The sequence below is a fragment of the Sinocyclocheilus anshuiensis genome, unplaced genomic scaffold (genome assembly GCF_001515605.1).
Source record: "Sinocyclocheilus anshuiensis isolate Anshui unplaced genomic scaffold, SAMN03320099.WGS_v1.1 scaffold1239, whole genome shotgun sequence".
Classification (NCBI taxonomy): Eukaryota; Metazoa; Chordata; class Actinopteri; order Cypriniformes; family Cyprinidae; genus Sinocyclocheilus; species Sinocyclocheilus anshuiensis.
Window position 1 is genome coordinate 1,452,538 of NW_015540949.1, and position 16,944 is coordinate 1,469,481.

The 16,944-nt window shown below is 37.9% G+C and overlaps 1 protein-coding gene and 1 non-coding gene across 3 annotated transcripts; one reads left to right on the plus strand and one right to left on the minus strand.

Annotated features, from left to right (window-relative positions):
- Positions 1 to 4,049: 4,049 nt before the first annotated feature.
- Positions 4,050 to 4,122, plus strand: trnai-uau (transfer RNA isoleucine (anticodon UAU)). The gene has a single exon. It is a non-coding gene; the product is annotated as a tRNA-Ile (tRNA).
- Positions 4,123 to 7,328: 3,206 nt separating this feature from the next.
- Positions 7,329 to 16,692, minus strand: tmem67 (transmembrane protein 67). Of its 2 annotated transcripts, XM_016488071.1 has the most exons (29): positions 16,297 to 16,692; positions 15,903 to 15,991; positions 15,712 to 15,802; positions 15,474 to 15,573; positions 15,309 to 15,378; positions 15,118 to 15,189; positions 14,957 to 15,019; positions 14,706 to 14,860; positions 13,660 to 13,768; positions 13,492 to 13,578; positions 12,865 to 12,930; positions 12,571 to 12,727; positions 12,360 to 12,483; positions 12,175 to 12,280; positions 11,946 to 12,002; positions 11,774 to 11,872; positions 11,601 to 11,699; positions 11,470 to 11,478; positions 10,948 to 11,034; positions 10,747 to 10,846; positions 10,241 to 10,380; positions 9,205 to 9,345; positions 9,031 to 9,111; positions 8,760 to 8,876; positions 8,568 to 8,684; positions 8,143 to 8,247; positions 7,947 to 8,049; positions 7,718 to 7,860; positions 7,329 to 7,627 (listed from the first exon to the last, which is right to left on the minus strand). In XM_016488071.1, exons 1-29 carry the CDS (start codon positions 16,487 to 16,489, stop codon positions 7,547 to 7,549), a joined length of 2,961 nt encoding a protein of 986 aa, XP_016343557.1. In that variant the 5' UTR covers positions 16,490 to 16,692; the 3' UTR covers positions 7,329 to 7,546. The 2 variants fall into 2 exon arrangements, with proteins under 2 accessions (XP_016343557.1, XP_016343558.1); XM_016488072.1 differs by lacking the exon at positions 11,470 to 11,478.
- Positions 16,693 to 16,944: the final 252 nt, after the last annotated feature.

The window sequence follows — 16,944 nt, forward strand, 5'->3', positions numbered from 1 at the left end:
TCCGTTTCGTCTGATGCCTTTTTGTCTGATGCCTTTTTGTCTGAGTCCTTTTCGTCTGATGCCTTTTTGTCTGAGTCTGTTTCGTCTGATGCCTTTGTCTGAATCCGTTTCGTCTGATGCCTTTTTGTCTGAATCCGTTTCGTCTGATGCCTTTTTGTCTGAGTCTGTTTCGTCTGATGCCTTTGTCTGAATCCGTTTCGTCTGATGCCTTTTTGTCTGAGTCCGTTTCGTCTGATGCCTAATTGTATGAGACCTGACACCTGATGTCGTTTTTCCTGAGAGATGAAGCTTTTCAGTCTGAGGCGCGCGATGCCGTTTTGTCCAATGAATGAAGCCTTTTAGTCCGAGGCATGACGCCTTTTCATTTAATGACTGAGGTCTGAGGATGTCCTAACATGTACACCGGGTGAACTATCCCTTTAAGTTAGACAGTCCACCGTGAGCAAATGCTTCTCTGCAAACTGCGCGTTCATCATTAGTTACTGGACAGACCCATTGATAACTTTCCCGTTCAGCTCTACATCTGGAGAGCCCTGTGTTCAAAGGGCGGACGTGAGCTCCTCGATGTTTTAAACCGCGCAGGTTTAGCGCATCCTGCGCTCGCGTGAAAGGGCTTTAACGGCGCGCGTTCTGGAGACTCCATCATCACCATGGAAACAAAGACGCCAAGATGAGCTTCTCTAACTTCTTAGGAAATCAATTTCATTATAATTGCTATTAGCATTATAAACGGTGCAAAATACTTATTTGTTGATTCAGCTTGTTGGCCTTTGTAAAATACGGGACAAATCGCGTCCCGTATTGATTTGATACAGGACGCATTATTTTACCTTAAAATACGGGACGATTCCGTATTTTAAGGGAGGGGGTGTCAACCCTAGTTGTAAGTGTTGAATTCACTTCCATTTTATATTCATTTTCAGAGCTATGCGGGCACTTTTCTCACGTTGTCTTCTTCTTATTATTACTACTACCCCAGACAAAATATAGTAGTGTTTTTAAAAGAAATAAATAAATATTAAATTTAAAAATATATATTTTTCTTATAGCCTATATATTACATTTGTAGAAGTAGTCTGGGTATTATGAGAGCCAGAAACATGTTGAAGGCTGCATGGCCTTTGTGACTGTGTATAAACGTGAGATTCACATGGGAAGGTCTGAGAGCCATATATTCCAAACTATCATTTATTAAACTTTTCTGTTGGACAGTCCTGGAAAATTACAAATAAAGTTTTTTTTTTCTTTTTTAATAGACTGACTGACACGATGGAAACAAAGACGCCAAGATGAGCTTCTCTAACTTATGAAATTAATTTCATTATAATTGCTATTAGCATTATAAACGGTGCAAAATACTTATTTGTTGATTCAGCTTGTTGGCCTTTGTATTGATTTGATATGGGACGCATCATTTTACCTTAAAATACGGGACGATTCCGTATTTTAAGGGAGGGGGTGTCAACCCTAGTTGTAAGTGTTGAATTCACTTCCATTTTATATTCATTTTCAGAGCTATGCGGGCACTTTTCTCACGTTGTCTTCTTCTTATTATTACTACTACCCCAGACAAAATATAGTAGTGTTTTTAAAAGAAATAAATAAATATTAAATTTAAAAATATATATTTTTCTTATAGCCTATATATTACATTTGTAGAAGTAGTCTGGGTATTATGAGAGCCAGAAACATGTTGAAGGCTGCATGGCCTTTGTGACTGTGTATAAACGTGAGATTCACATGGGAAGGTCTGAGAGCCATATATTCCAAACTATCATTTATTAAACTTTTCTGTTGGACAGTCCTGGAAAATTACAAATAAAGTTTTTTTTTTCTTTTTTAATAGACTGACTGACAGGATCCCACCATTTGAAAAAAGCTAAAAGGGCTCATCATTAATTGTGTAAAACAAAAAGTATGGAGGAAAAAAATTGGGTATATCCTCCTGAGAACCAGAAATAAAAAGCTTTGTGAATTTAGTATTTTTTCATGTCATTACATTGTTTAGAGCATAAGAAAAAAATGGTAAAATAAAATTTTTAAAAAATTATATTTTATTCATAAGTTATGCTATGTCCTCTGTAGAGGACACCAGGACTCAGTTTTTCTAAAAATAAAACCAATATGTGTAATAAACATGCTTTAAGTCCTGGTGTCCTCTACAGTGTACATTTTTCTGAGATGTTGATTTATGACACACAGTTTAAAAATTTGTCAGATTTAAATTATAATTACAAAATATTATCATATTTCCATAAGGATGTACAATTTTATCACTAAATTAATGTCAGCTATTTTTAAAAACCAAGGAGAGGGAGTGGTCATGGTGAAACATCCAATCATTTGGTATCTCTGGAAAGCCCTGAACGTGCTCTGTACAGGACATCCAGACTTAAAACGGTCTCAGAGAAATTCACTAAAATATAGTGTCCACTACAGAGGCAAAAACTCCATAGCTGGGTCTCAGGAGGATATATTCACTGGGCAACAGCTGGAAACAAAAAAATGTTAGAAGGAGAATCTGGAATGGAGCAATTCAGCTTTAACGACGTGTGACACAGTCAACTCTGTCTGTGTCTGTAAAGGTGTGAACTAATTGGTCCATACATCTAGAACAACAAAGTGACAGTGTTCCTCAGGAAATCTAAAAATGCACAAAGTTTCCTGTGAGGGGTATGTTTAGGTGTAGGGTAGGTGTATCAAGTGTATCAGGTGAGGCTCCATAGCTCAGTGGTTAGAGCACTGGTCTGTGGTCTTGTAAACCAGGGGTCATCAGTTTGATCCTTGCTGGGGCCTGAATGATGTCTAAAAGACACTTTTAAGCAAGAATAAAGAAGAATTTGCAGACAATGTGACTGTAAATACAATATAATAGCAGCAAAATGGTTGCAGATGTGCAAAAGGCAATCATACAGGAGACAGGCACGCAGGAGCACTATCTAGTGATGTCAACATGTATCTAAAACATTATACGTGTCTCAAATTGTGTACTTTTGCACTAGTCTACACCATTTTGTGGTATAAATAGTGTGACTGTTCTCACACTAAAAATTCCAAACTGAAACTTTAACCAAACAAAAAAACTATGTGTGGAATGTTGGACACTTCATGCATTCTGTCGCAGCTTTAACGACGTGTGATGCAGTCAACTCTGTCTGTGTCTGTAAAGGTGTGAACTACTTGGTCCATACAATTAGAACAACAAAGGGACAGTGTTCCTCAGAAAGTTCCTGTAGCGTATCCATATTAGATTAGTTTGATAACTACTCGTCTTGTGTATTGCAGGATCTCCATGTATCTATTGTTTGTGACATTTGTTTTCAGACATAAAGGTCTGTCCCACAGACAGAACTTTGTGTTATGATTCTTTGAAGGCTGACACGCTAACATCTCTGCTGAAGAACTGTGCTACACTACTACTTTCACAAAATTTTGGTCAAGCTTGCTTATTTTGTTTATTAGAAGATATTGAAAACATTGGTGATGCAGTGTGGTCCAGGCAGAAGGACAATAATGATGCATGTCAGAGATAGATCAAATTTATATAAGGAATAACAAATCACTCATACTGGTGACCAAGGCAAGTTCTTTTGTAAACTGAGAACTCAAATGAACAGTTACATAATCCATAACAGGAGAAAATTTAATTTCGGTTTTATTTATAATTGAAAATCAGAGATCTTATAAAAATAGCCAAAAATGAGTTGGATGATTTTTTTGCTCCTTTTGTTTTTAAATCTTTTTCCAACTTTCATAGCTTTCTGTGAATGGGAAATTTCAGTACATTTAGATAATACATAATATAGGGTATATATAAAATACATAATATATGGTAGGCCTGAGAAGCATGTTATCACATCACAAGCAATCACCTATTTGTCATCTTTAAACAAGGTCAAATGTAGTGACCCTTAAAACAAAACAGACACAAAAACCAATACTGGTTGCAACCAAGCAAACATGATTGTTTGATAGTGTAAACAAAAGAAACTCAACAGCTAGACACACCCCTTACAGAGACACACAGTGCCAGTACCTTTCATAGGTGAGGCTCCATAGCTCAGTGGTTAGAGCACTGATCTTATAAACCAGGCGTCGCGAGTTTGATCCTTGCTGGGGCCTGATTAATACATAAAGGATGCTTTTGAACCAATATCAAAAGTGTTTACAGACGTAAATGATTGTCGATAGAACAGAATCGTTCAAATACAGGTGCATCTAAAAAAATAAAACCGTGAAAAAGTTCTTTTTTTTTGTAACTTATTTCAAAAAGTGAAACTTTCACATATTCTGGATTCATTACATGTAAAGTAAAATATTTAAAAAGTTTTTTTGTTTTAATTTTGATGATTAGACCTTACAGCTAATGAAAGTCAAAAATCCAGTATCTCAAAATATTAGAATATTTACATTTGAGTTTCATTAAATGACCATCCCTACAGTATAAATTCCGGGTATCTCTTGTTCTTTGAAACCACAATAATGGGGAAGATTGCTGACTTGGCAATGGTCCAGAAGACAATCATTGACACCCTCCACAAAGAGGGTAAGTCACAGAAGGTCATTACTGAAAGGGGTGGCTGTTCACAGAGTGCTGTATCAAAGCATATTAAATGCAAAGTGGTCTGGAAGGAAGAAATTGGGTAGGAAAAGGTGCACAAGCAACAGGGATGACCGCAAGCTTGAAAATACTGTCAATCAAAGCAGATTCAGACACTTGGGAGAACTTCATGAGGAGTGGACTGAAGCTGGAGTCAGTGCATCAAGAGTCACCATGCTCAGACGTCTTCAGGAAAAGGGCTACCAAGCAAGCCACTTGTGAAACAGAAACAACGTCAGAAGCATCATACCTGGGCTAAGGAGAAAAAGAACTGGACTGTTGCTCAGTGGTCCAAAGCCCTCTTTTCAGATCAAAGTAAATTTTGCATTTCATTTGGAAATCAAGGTCTGGAGTCTAGATCCAAGCTGCATGAAGTCCAGTGTGAAGTTTCCAAAGTCAGTGATGATTTGGGGTGCTGTGACGTCTGCTGGTGTTGGTCCATTGTGTTTTATCAAGTCCAAAGTCAATGCAGCCATCTACCAGGAGATTTTGGAGCACTTTATGCTTCCATCTGCTGACAAGCTTTATGGAGATGCTGATTTCCTTTTCCAGCAGGACTTTAGCAGCTGCCCACAGTACCAAAACCACTTCCAAGTGGTTTGCTGACCATGATATTACTGTGCTTGACTGGCCAGTCAACATGCCTGATCTGAACCCCATATGGAATCTATGGGACATTTTCAAGAGAAAGATGAGAAACAGTCGATCCAACAATACAGACGAGCTGAAGGCTCAATAGTGCTTCAGCAATGCACAGGCTGATCGCTTCCATGCCACACCTCACTGATGCTGGAATTTGTGCTAAAGAAGCCCCGACCAAGTATTGAGTGCATAAATTAACATACTTTAAAGAACTTGAACGTTTCTGTTTTGCAAATCCTTTTATGATTGATCTTAGGAAATATTCTAATATTTTGAGACACTGGATTTTTGACTTTCATAAGCTGTAAGCTCCAATCATCAAAATTAAAACAAAAAACCTTTTGACATGTTGTACTTTACATGTAATGAATCTAGAATATATGAAAGTTTCACTTTTTGAAATAGGTTACAAAAAAAAGGGTCTGGCTGCAGTTTGGCGCTTGCACTCTCAGATGTGCATTCTGTGACGTCGCTAGCGGAAGTGCAAGTGTCTGAGAGTGCAAGTCTGGGAATGCACATCTGAGAGTGCAAGCGCCAAGCTGCAGCAAGACCCTTTTGTGAGATGCACCTGTAGATCTGATAATTGTTCAACACTACAAAAGACACCAAGGTCTTCAGACTATATGCAGAACTTCACCCTACATGTGAGTGCAAACAAGTGCTGCAACTTTCTGATCTGATATTTCAAGCACTTCACAGAATATAGGCAACACTGTTTTGGATAAATTTTGTTTTAATTTTGTATCATTGCATTGATTTACATCTGTGTATCTGTGTGTGTTTACTCTTATTAGGAAACATGTAGGTGAAATCTAATATAAAGTAAAGGCACATTATCTTTCACATTATCACAAAAACTTTCACTTTTTAAATATCCAGTTAGTTTTAAAAAGAATACAAAAAAACATAGGCATATAGGAAAAAATGAAAACATTGACGTGGAAAAAAGCTACATCTGTTGTAATTCTTTTTGTCAATCTGTATAGCACAATTATAACACTAGGATTGGATAAACAATGAAGTTATGCAGACAGAAGAATGTCATTTGTGACACATGAATCACGTGTTTGTCATTCCTCCTAAATTTCAAACAATCAAAGCAACAGGGAAATGTTGGACACACCCTTTGAAGGGTTGTTCATATGTACTTTTCATATGGTAATGAGGATGGTTACAGAACAGGTGAGGCTCCATAGCTCAGTGGCTAGAGCACTGGTCTTGTAAACCAAGGGTTGTGAATTCAATCCTTGCTGGGGCCTACTAGACACTTTTGAGTAGTAATCAAAAAAAAGTTGACAGATATAGATGACTAGTGGTACAATAGAAGAGAACGGAGCAAGTCTGGTATGAAGTGTTCAACTGGGAGTAAACAAAAAATGAAAGCTAAGACACATCACAGATGTTCAATGATCCTGAAAGAAGTCAAATGTAGCAAAACAGACACAAGATTGGTTGCAACCAAACAAAGAAATGACTAATTATTGTCCAATCTGGTGAGACAGTGTAAAAGATGTAAAACAAAATATTAAGCAGCACAACTGTTTTCAACATTGATAATAATAAGAAATTATTCTTGAGCACCAAATCAGCATATTACAATGAATAGCCAATTTTTTGACTTTGTAAACTTTAATCAAATCATCATAACTTGCTCCTCTTGTGATATGATTGACTTGATATCTGTGATGTACGTATGCATGACTGTCCTGCATAGGTGCTCACATGACTAGTGTTCCCTTCCGGTATGCCAGATACACCCCTTACAGATGCAGAAAGATTGTCAGTACCTTTTATATGGTAATAAGGGCAGCACAAGAACAGATGAGGCTCCATAGCTCAGTGCTTAGAGCACTGGTCTTGTAAAACCGGGGTCGTGAGTTCAATCCTTGCTGGGGCCTGTGAATTAATTTACTTTTAACTAGTATCAAAAACATTTGCAGACATACATTATTTCCAAGAAATCTACGTATACAGAACTGACATGAGGAACACGTACGAGCCATCACTTGTGTGCTCTGAAGAACTTCTAAAAAACTCGAAGCAAACTATTATGCCTATATGTAGAATCAAATTTACTCAGGAAATGCATCATAAAAACCAAGAACAGATTTAATGGTTCAAAAATATTTCAATATCAAAACATTTATACATCAAATCCTGAACTGTCTTGGCATAGAAAGTACAAAAATACTGCACAAATAATAATTTTATACAAAAACAATACAAAAATCTGAAGGCTGCCATGCCATAAATCAGAAGAAACACCATTAAGACAACAGAAAGCAGATAGATTAAGCAGAGAAACTAGATGAGAAATCGTTTGTCAACCAGAGTTTTGCTTGCTAGGTTCCTGCGGCCCATTCCATTTCGGATTAATCTGAAGACCTGAAGGAGAGAACATTAAAACTTCATCTTAAACATCAACTCTAGAGCGTCGAATTAAACCAGTCCATTCACATATTCACATATACTAACCAGCTGCTGGAGGTATGTTAACACAGCTGCGAGAATGAAGTTCTGACTGCTCAGATCCACCACACAGAAAAAGAGGGTGTCAAAGATCAACAGAACAGCCTCATTACCATAAAAGAGGACATCAGCAAATGAGTGAGAATCATCTGAGAGAAGATAAACACAAAAAATGCAATCAATCAATCACTCAAAACACTAATGATTTGATGAGATTTGCAGAGTGTTTTTTTACCATTATAGAAGATGCTTTTATCCAGTGGCTCTATAAACTCCATACCGATAAGTCTCTCAAATAGCAGCTTATCTTTCACTATGTAATCCATCTCACGATGAGCCTTAGAAAACAACAGAATGAGCAAATCAAAACACAAACCAACCATAGTAAACTACTGGAAAAATCACAAGCATCAATGAAATGAAATTCTCACATGATCAATGACAGAGCCCAGGAATCGGTTCATAGTATGGTAAGCTTTTGTGCTCTGCTCACATGGATTGGCTGAAGCATCCACCAACCTTGAGGGCCCACTTCTCTGTAGGGGTAGAGACATTTTTAGCCACCTTTACCAAGAGTGATTTGTGTGGGAGATCACTTTGCTATACCCTGGGAAAAAATTGACTTCAGAAGTAAGCAAAATGTGACAAAAACAGGAATCATGGCAAAAGGTAAAAATGATTCATTAAAACAAGTAAATTGTTTTTCTAAAAATGGAAAAAGTTTTCTTGTATGTAATAACATTTCTTAATATAAAATATTCTTTATCGTTATTTGCTTTGTTAAAAAACAATGAAAGCCTATGGTAATGTCCTCTTTTAGATAAGTAAATATAAGTGTTTATGTTTGTGTTTATACCCTGTTGATTGGCTCAATTATCCGGTCATATTTTGCTCGCAGGCGGTTGGTTATTGAAATCTGAAATGTCTGAGTGTCTGAGTTTGGCAAAAGTCCCCTTTGGCCACACAGATTCTCCTAAAATGCATAAAAATAAAATGAGTTCTCATTCAAACTTTTATTATTAAATGTAAGACTCAAAATTCATCCTACCGCCTCCCTCTTCAGGTTTGTATTCATTTCATCCATGTTAGTGTCAGCATGACCATGAACAGAACGTCCATGAATGTAGTAGCCAAAACATCGATGAGACAGCAGCAGCACTGAGATCTACCAGACACATACACATACATACAAAAGAAGAAAAGACAAAAATCAAGCAACATTAAGCCATTACATACTGTATGTTACGGTCTAAAATTGTACACTTATTGTCTATGAATTATAGTCTATTTGCAAAGAAGATTTCTAACCTAATACTTACATTGCTGATTGAGCACAGATCCACAAACTGGCGAATCTTGTCTTCAACAAAGCGTTCATGGAATACTGTGAAGAATATCATCTAAGGTAAAATGACACAAAAAGGAACATGAGAAACAGCACAGGTGACACAAACATAGACAGGCTGCTTGTTTTGAAGTATACATGTTCTCACCTGTATTAAGCCAATGCAGAGCCACATTGCAGAAGCCACACCGTAGCGGAGTATGAGGCTGTATGGTGGTGTGTATGCCTCAGGAGACCGACGCAGGTTGGATGAGGGGTCTCTTAAAGCCAAATTTGAGAAGCCCACCACCTGCAAGCACAATATTCGACATTTGTTAAAGGAGATCTATTATGCTTCTTTTTACAATATTAATATACATTTTAGGAGTCCACAGAATGTGTCTGTGAAGTTTCAGCTCTAAATAGCCCATAGATCATTTATTATATCATTTTGAAAATGCCTATTTTGAGCGCAAGCAGAAACAGGCTGTTTTCGTGCATGTCTCTTTAAATGCAAATGAGCTGCTCCCCACCCCCTTTTCCAGAATAGGACTGTGCCTTTACAGCTCATATCTCAGATAGTCTGCTACAAAAAACAGTTTTGTATTGTTTTTTCATGTATATCACACTGAAGTCATGCCTTTTAAAGCCATATCAGTTTAAACTTCTGATATAGGCCTACGGTTTTCTGAGCGCACACATCCGAAGCACGCGCACAGAAAGCGAATGTCACATGGCATGTGAGTACTAAACTAACTTCTCTTTAATGTCTTATTGCGTTTAAACTGCCATATACACACGAGAAATTCATTCAGTTATGTCTGTGAAGGTAAACAGCTGGGAAATGTCATCAGTGCAGCCAAACACAGAACAGTTAGCATGGCGGTATGGCATGGTACACTGTTGTCTCTTGTGAAAACACAATGGCTGCGCTGTGGGTGGAAATGGCTCGTTTTTTCACAAGCTTGCAGAGAAAGGCTTACAAAACACAATTACTGGGTTGTTCTTTTTTAGGTTTTCTGGGTTGGTAGATTATAGCATTTAAACAGGTCAAAAGTCAGATTTTCATGATATGTCACCTTTAATACAGTCCATATTAACATGATAGTATGCTCTTTAAGTGGCTCTTTAAGTATTTTGGAAATAGGTTTTGAGGCAAACTGTAGATGTTTTGGGACAGAACTATAGTGTGTTGTTGGCCTCACCTCCAGAAAGAAAAGCACAGCAATGACCTGAAATGTGGGGTTGATCTTGCGAATGGTCTGAATCTCATTCCACTCATTGGCCACAAAATATGTTCTCCAGATACTGACAGAAGATGCTTGACTTTTTGCTTCGCCAGAACCTGAGCACATTACAACATAATTATAGAATATACAGTATCTCACAGAAGTGAGTACACCCCTCACATTTTTGTAAATATTTTATTATATCTTGTGGCCAGCGGTTAAGACATTAATGGCTGTATGTTGAGTTATTTTGTAAGCTGTACACTCACTACTTTACATTGTAGCAAAGTGTCATTTCTTCAGTGTTGTCACATGAAAAGATATAATAAAATATTTACAAAAATGTGAGGGGTGTACTCACTTCTGTGAGATACTGTATATGTGTTATTAAAAAAATAAAAAAATGGATTAAAAGTGTAGAGTTTGTATCGGTATTATGAAACATGCATTTGAGAAGCACATTAGAGAAACACTGTAATTACCCTCCACATGTTTACTGGCTTTACCACGAGGTCTTTCCCAGTCTATGAAGAAAATATCCACAGACAGCTGAACAAAGAGCTTATGAAGAAATTGTACAGTCTGTAACAGAAAATAAAGTTGGGTTAAAGAAGGGAAAAGACAGACATATACTTAAATAAGCAACCTGTAGCGTATAAGCTAATATTCATATTTGTACTCACCTTCAAAGCAAAGGCACAGCCAACATAAACAACAAAGCGCTCTTCCTGAGCTGGTAATGGCAGCAAAACAGACACAAATAGCTGGGCCTGGAGATATACAAAAGGCCTTTTCTTTATAGGTTTTAATTTCTGTTTTAAGGTGTGTTCACATTGGTGAACGAATAAGATTCATGCTTTTGTTCACATGACCAGAGCTACAGCTATTATATAAAACTATGACTTGATGGCACACACAAACAGAGTATAAACAGTTTGATAACATGTAAATACTGTTTGACTTCCTTTCTGTGACAAGTGGGTGTCAGAAACGCAATGTTGCACAGCGCTTGTCTTGATGCGAACAGGCCTTTAGACCTAAAGAGCTCCATCAAAAAAATAAAGGGTCTGTATAGACTGCACATCCTAGCAAATAAATCTCATTTGACAGGACAGTGGAAGAAATTCACAGAAACACAGATACTAAACTGATGTCTGATGAGTGGGTGAGACTACATTTAACAACAGAAAAAGTGATAGACTTGCCTCCACTGTCTGGAAAATATTGAGAGGAAAAGCAAAAGAAAGAAAAAGGAAGAAAAAAAAGACTCATGTGAGGCTAAATCATATTCATAATAGACTAGACATTGCCACTCACAGACATGATGAATGCAAACCTTAAAGAATATGAGCCAGTAGAGGCCTGTTCCAACTGTGATGATGAAGAAAACATTTGCCAGGTCACCAGCATAGAACACCAGAAACGTCATAATAGTCTGAAACAGAAATTACATTATTATGCATCTGGGTTGTGAATTGTTTATAATCATCTCTGAATGTGAGCCTTCACCTGCAGGTCAATGAGAGGAGATGCGATTCTTCTTTTCCAGCTTGCTGTCTTCAATAAAGAGTGGACAACAGCCACCCCACCCAGCACACCAAGAGCAATCTGGATATGAATCCACATATGAATAAGCTCACCAACATAAAACAGAAAACTGATTTTCGTTGTTCATACTCACATCAGTTTTGACCCGAGCTTCTTCCTGGTCCATCGTATACTCAAGAGAGAATGACACCTGTAGATATGTACATAAAAACAGAAATTAACCTGTTTGGCTGATCACATAAACACTTTAAAATGTGTAAAATATTTAGCATTTATTACATTTACACTGCATCATGCATCCTATCTGTCAAAAGAATAAAAGATTTTTTGATTAATTGCATTAACATATGCTGGAGACATACTGTAACAGTCTGTGTGGTGGGGTCAGTGACGGGTATATCTGAGTAAGTCACAGTCATCAGAGGGGGGTACACCTGTCCCTTCTGTGTATTCGGCACCAGCTGAAACCTGTTCAGTGCAGGACATCAAGCTTAGTGTGATCTCCCACTATGTGTGCTTTATGTGTTTGTGAGTGTGTAGTACTTACCCGATCTTAATGTTAGAGGCCACACGTATGACCCCAGGTGAAGCACTCAAAGAGTTTTGCCTTCCACTCAACGTGTCCACAAGCATCAGCCTTCGGGTCAGTAACCAGTTATTCATGTTAGATCCTGACACAAGAGAAGTCAGCATGGTGATAAAGCAGCAAGGACATGATATGGAAGTGTTTGATCAAAAAATGTGTTTGTATATTGTACCCTCATTAGTGAACTGCCCGTTAAACTGCTGGTTGATATTTAGGAGAGGCACTGCAAGAAGATGCTTGTCCTCCTGTGGCTTCTGAATGACCAGGAACACGTCATAGAACACAGGCTCTGGATACCCATTCAAAAGCTCTGACACAGAGAGAACACACTAAGAAAAGAAAAAAAACTTGAACATACATCCACATATTCAGCTGAAAATAAAAACATGTATATTGACCAAATGGAGAAACATATTGCTAAATATGGAACACATATGGACAACAACAGAAGATAAGTCAGACTCACACTCTGCTTGTAGGCTGTCCCAAACGTGAAAGCAGACTGTTGTCTGGTAAGGGTGTCTGGACAGAGCTATAGAGGATTTAATTAAGCATATTTGCACATTAATAAAAATGTTACTAATTCTGAAAAAAAAAAAAACCTGCAGAAAATCTTAAATATTTTTTTTAGGAATGTCATTGTATGATAGGTTAAGCCAAAGACTTGCTAATCAACGCACTGAAAAACACCTCAAATAAACAATCGTATCAACTGACTTGACGGGAGTTTAGCTCTGCATCACATTTTAATGTCATGTGTATTTTAAATAGTTTTAAAGAACACAAAATATTCTTAACCTTATTTTTAAGTTAGAAAATAATAAAATAGTTGAGTATAATTTTATTCTTAAGAAGAATTTGTATTGGCGACGACAGCATAGTAGGCAGTGTGTCGACATATAACGCCGTTCGAATCCCGGCTCGAGGACCTTTCCTAATCCCACCCCCTTCTCTCTCTCCCACTTTGCTTCCTGTCTAATCTACACTATCCTATCTTAATAAAAGTAAAACGCCAAAAATAAATCTTAAAAAAAAGAAAAAATAATTATTTGTGAATTTGACGACAGAAGAGAAATTGATAATGCCTGCCTACCTGGAGGTTTCCTCCACCGACGCTCTCCCATCTCAGAAACTCCCCACGCACTGAGTAAACAGCAGCCTGCAGCTCGATGTCAGTGTTCTGAAAGTGAGAGGAAGGTTTGTAAAAATTACTACATGCATGCTTATGCTTACAAGATGTTTAGATGTCAAAAGTGTTTACCTTTTGTGCCCCTTTAAAGCTGAATCCAACAGGAAGCGGCTCATTCTGTATAATCCGTGATGCCAACCCAAGCTGGTCTCCATAGTAGAGCCAAGGCAGGTTTGCCCTCCTAGAGTCACAAATGAGAGTGAGGGTCTATGAGGGTCACAAATACAAGTAAACAGGATTCTTGCGCCCATTAGTTAAGAATTTAAATACTTTACAGAGACACAGACACTTCATAACAACATCATATAATATCAGATCAAATCAGGTCTGCCCATATCACTTCTGAGACAGGAAACAATTTATCTCGAACGAGTCACACTGTATTTAATAATATAACATTGCACATGACGGATCTCCTATGGTTATTTTAAATACCCTGGGGTTCCAATCTAGGGCCCCACTGCCCTTCTGATGAGAGGGATAAAGCACAATCAGCTGATCATTATGGCAAATAGACTTAAGATCTGCACTTACAGTGGTTTTCTATATTATCTTGTATCACAAGAAAGATGTATCACGAGAAAGATGTATTTTCAGAGCTGCTGTTAGTGGAAGTCATGTGACAGGGGTTGCCTGTAGAGCATGTACTTTTTTAACCAATGCCAAGTGTACAGTCATACAATGGCTATAGAGAGTCATATGTTAACCTGAAATATGTATTGAAATAAGAATCACGAGAGTAACATATAGGGAGTCATATGATACGTTTTTTTTTTTTTACAAATATAATAGGAGGCTTGTTTGCCACAATTAAAAAAAAAAGTCTTGATGTATGAAATATAACTGTGGATGACAGCTAGAGGTAAAAAATAAACTCACAAAATGATATATAAACAGAGCATTGAGACCAAAGATTTCAGATGTATAGCTGGACATCTCGGCTTTGTTGTTTGCCAATAAAGTCTAATTTTGACACCTGGAACCCCAGCTTTGAGAGACTTCTTTCTCAAAAGAGAAAAAAATAGCGTGAGCCACAACACACTGAGCTAATTATACTATTTAAAGGGGTTCAATAGTAAACACTATAAAGTACTATATAGTAATTGTATGCGTGTTACCAGTAGGAGACGTCCTGGCTGCTGCCCTGAGCAGCTGTTGCTCTGTAGACTGTGTTGTAGAGGCCACAGGCATCATTGTTGATGGTGCTAAAGGAGTGCATGTTCATCACACACATGTTGCCCAGAGACTGACATGCTGTCTGGTTGGAGAACAACTACAGAGCAAAATGAACAAAACTTAAATATGTTCCAAAGCAAAGCCTGACATGTAAAAATTTTAAACAAATTTGTGCATGTGTGTAGAAATTTACCAAACAGGCAGCTGCTGAAGAATACATGAAGTTTGAAAACCATGCCGATAGGACAGAGTTGGCCTGTGTAACACAAATACATCACACTTTAAGACAACAAACCTCAGCACGCTAACAGACGTACACAAACACAACTCATGAGGTTAACTTTGAATTCTTACCAGTTGGCTAAAGATGACATTTGGGACAACTGAGGTAGGTAGACCGTTTGAAGGGAAGCACATCCCACCTGCCTGTAAACAGAGCAACGCAATCATCACTATCAATGCATCACATAAACATATGCATACACTACCAGTCAAAAGTTTGGAATAAACATTTGCCCGCCAATGTAAATGTCTGAGATTCTCACCTGTACGTTTGAAGTACCGCAAACACAAGACTGAGATGAGTTGATGAAGGAGTCCTCGCATCTTACACACCTAAGAATACACATGTCCAAATAAAATGAATCACTTTATGCGACATGAAGATCAACATGAAAATCCAGTGGCATTGATAGAAACAGCATAGTTACCTGTTGCCTGTTCTATCTGGGGCAGAAAAAGCGGGCTCTGTTGCATTACATGCTTCACATCGTGATTCATTTAATGGATTCCCATTCCCATCTCTCTCCACTGACCAATACAGACATGCCATAAAATCATAAACAATTCTGTGAGTGCACAAACAATTTGAGTGCTTATTTCGGAGAAAAAAACAGCCTACGTCTGAATCATATTTATTTATATACGACTGAAATGAAAAGCACTTACCCAGCACACTTCCCTTAGGACACTGACACTTGCCATTCTCCCCTGCACTTCCAGAACAACGGATACAGCCATAGCCATCCTGGGTGACCCCCTATGAATGAGAGTAATCATATAAATGTATGAAAGTATTAGTATTCTTAATTATTAATAATACAAGATCTTAAATTAATAATTTAAATTCAATACAAAACCTGATTAGCATCAGGACACTGCTGGCACGTGATGGACGCCCCATTGCTGACCAGCACCCTGAAACCAGTCTGACACTCACATGCCAGTCCTATATGACAGAAATACACATAAACATACAAGCTGGTTTACAATTAAGTGTATTATAAAAGTTCCGTGTTTATAATTACATCCATTTGAAACATTTATTTGTTTACTATGGTGCTATGTGCAGCTGCAAAGGCAGAATTTTATTAGCGCGGAAGCAGTTGATTCACTCTGAAGATACTCACTCTAGGTTAAATTAGCGATAAACATGACTATATATCAGCAAATGACTGCTGTTTAGTGTACAACGCCTATCATCTACAGGTTAGGTTGGTCAAAACAAAGCAAACTAATCTGTGCTAAGCGTACCCGATTTGCTGCTGACTTGATTCGGCCCACATTTCACACAAGACAAGCTCGAAATATCAAAATAACTGTCCACACCACAATCCGAAGGCTGCTGAAAAGATACAGAGAACTGCTGGCAGAAAAAAACGTTTCGTTTGAACAGGAATATGATGGAGAAACTGCACATAAATGGTCTCAGCGTCCCCGTCGCCATGGTGCAGATGATGCGTGATGACGTGCCGCTTCCTGGTCACGCTAGTGATGTTTCGTTTGTGAACGAATCGTTCTTTTTGAACGAATATTTTAGGTGAACGTATCGTTCTCGTTCACGTAATGCATTGATTATATTTCTCGTTCACTGTCACTGAAATTCCTCCCTCCAGAGCAGCGCGGCGCTATTGGCAGCGCATGCGCAGTTCAGTGAACCGGGTCGCTCTGTGGACTGTTTCGTCCTGTCAAAGAATGACTAAACCTCGAGCCAATAGCCTTAGAGTTTGAGATGTGACGGAGCATGTGATTTGTTGAATGTAGTGAACGAATACGCCTTTCACTGAACGAGTTTCTTTAGAGTCTGAACCTGTTTTTATACAGTCTATGGTCTGAACCATAGACTGTAAAAAAAAAAACAGGTCTGAACGAGATAGAGAGATCTTCTCGTTCGTGAACGAA

Excerpts from the sequence above, each read along its gene's own strand:
- tmem67 (XM_016488071.1), bottom strand. The coding sequence starts at position 16,489 with ATGGCGACGGGGACGCTGAGACCATTTATGTGCAGTTTCTCCATCATA. Across the intron at positions 12,484-12,570 it reads CGGGCAGTTCACTAATGAGG|GATCTAACATGAATAACTGG; the intron begins GTACAATATACA and ends CTCTTGTGTCAG. Across the intron at positions 11,873-11,945 it reads AAGCTCGGGTCAAAACTGAT|ATTGCTCTTGGTGTGCTGGG; the intron begins GTGAGTATGAAC and ends ATTCATATCCAG.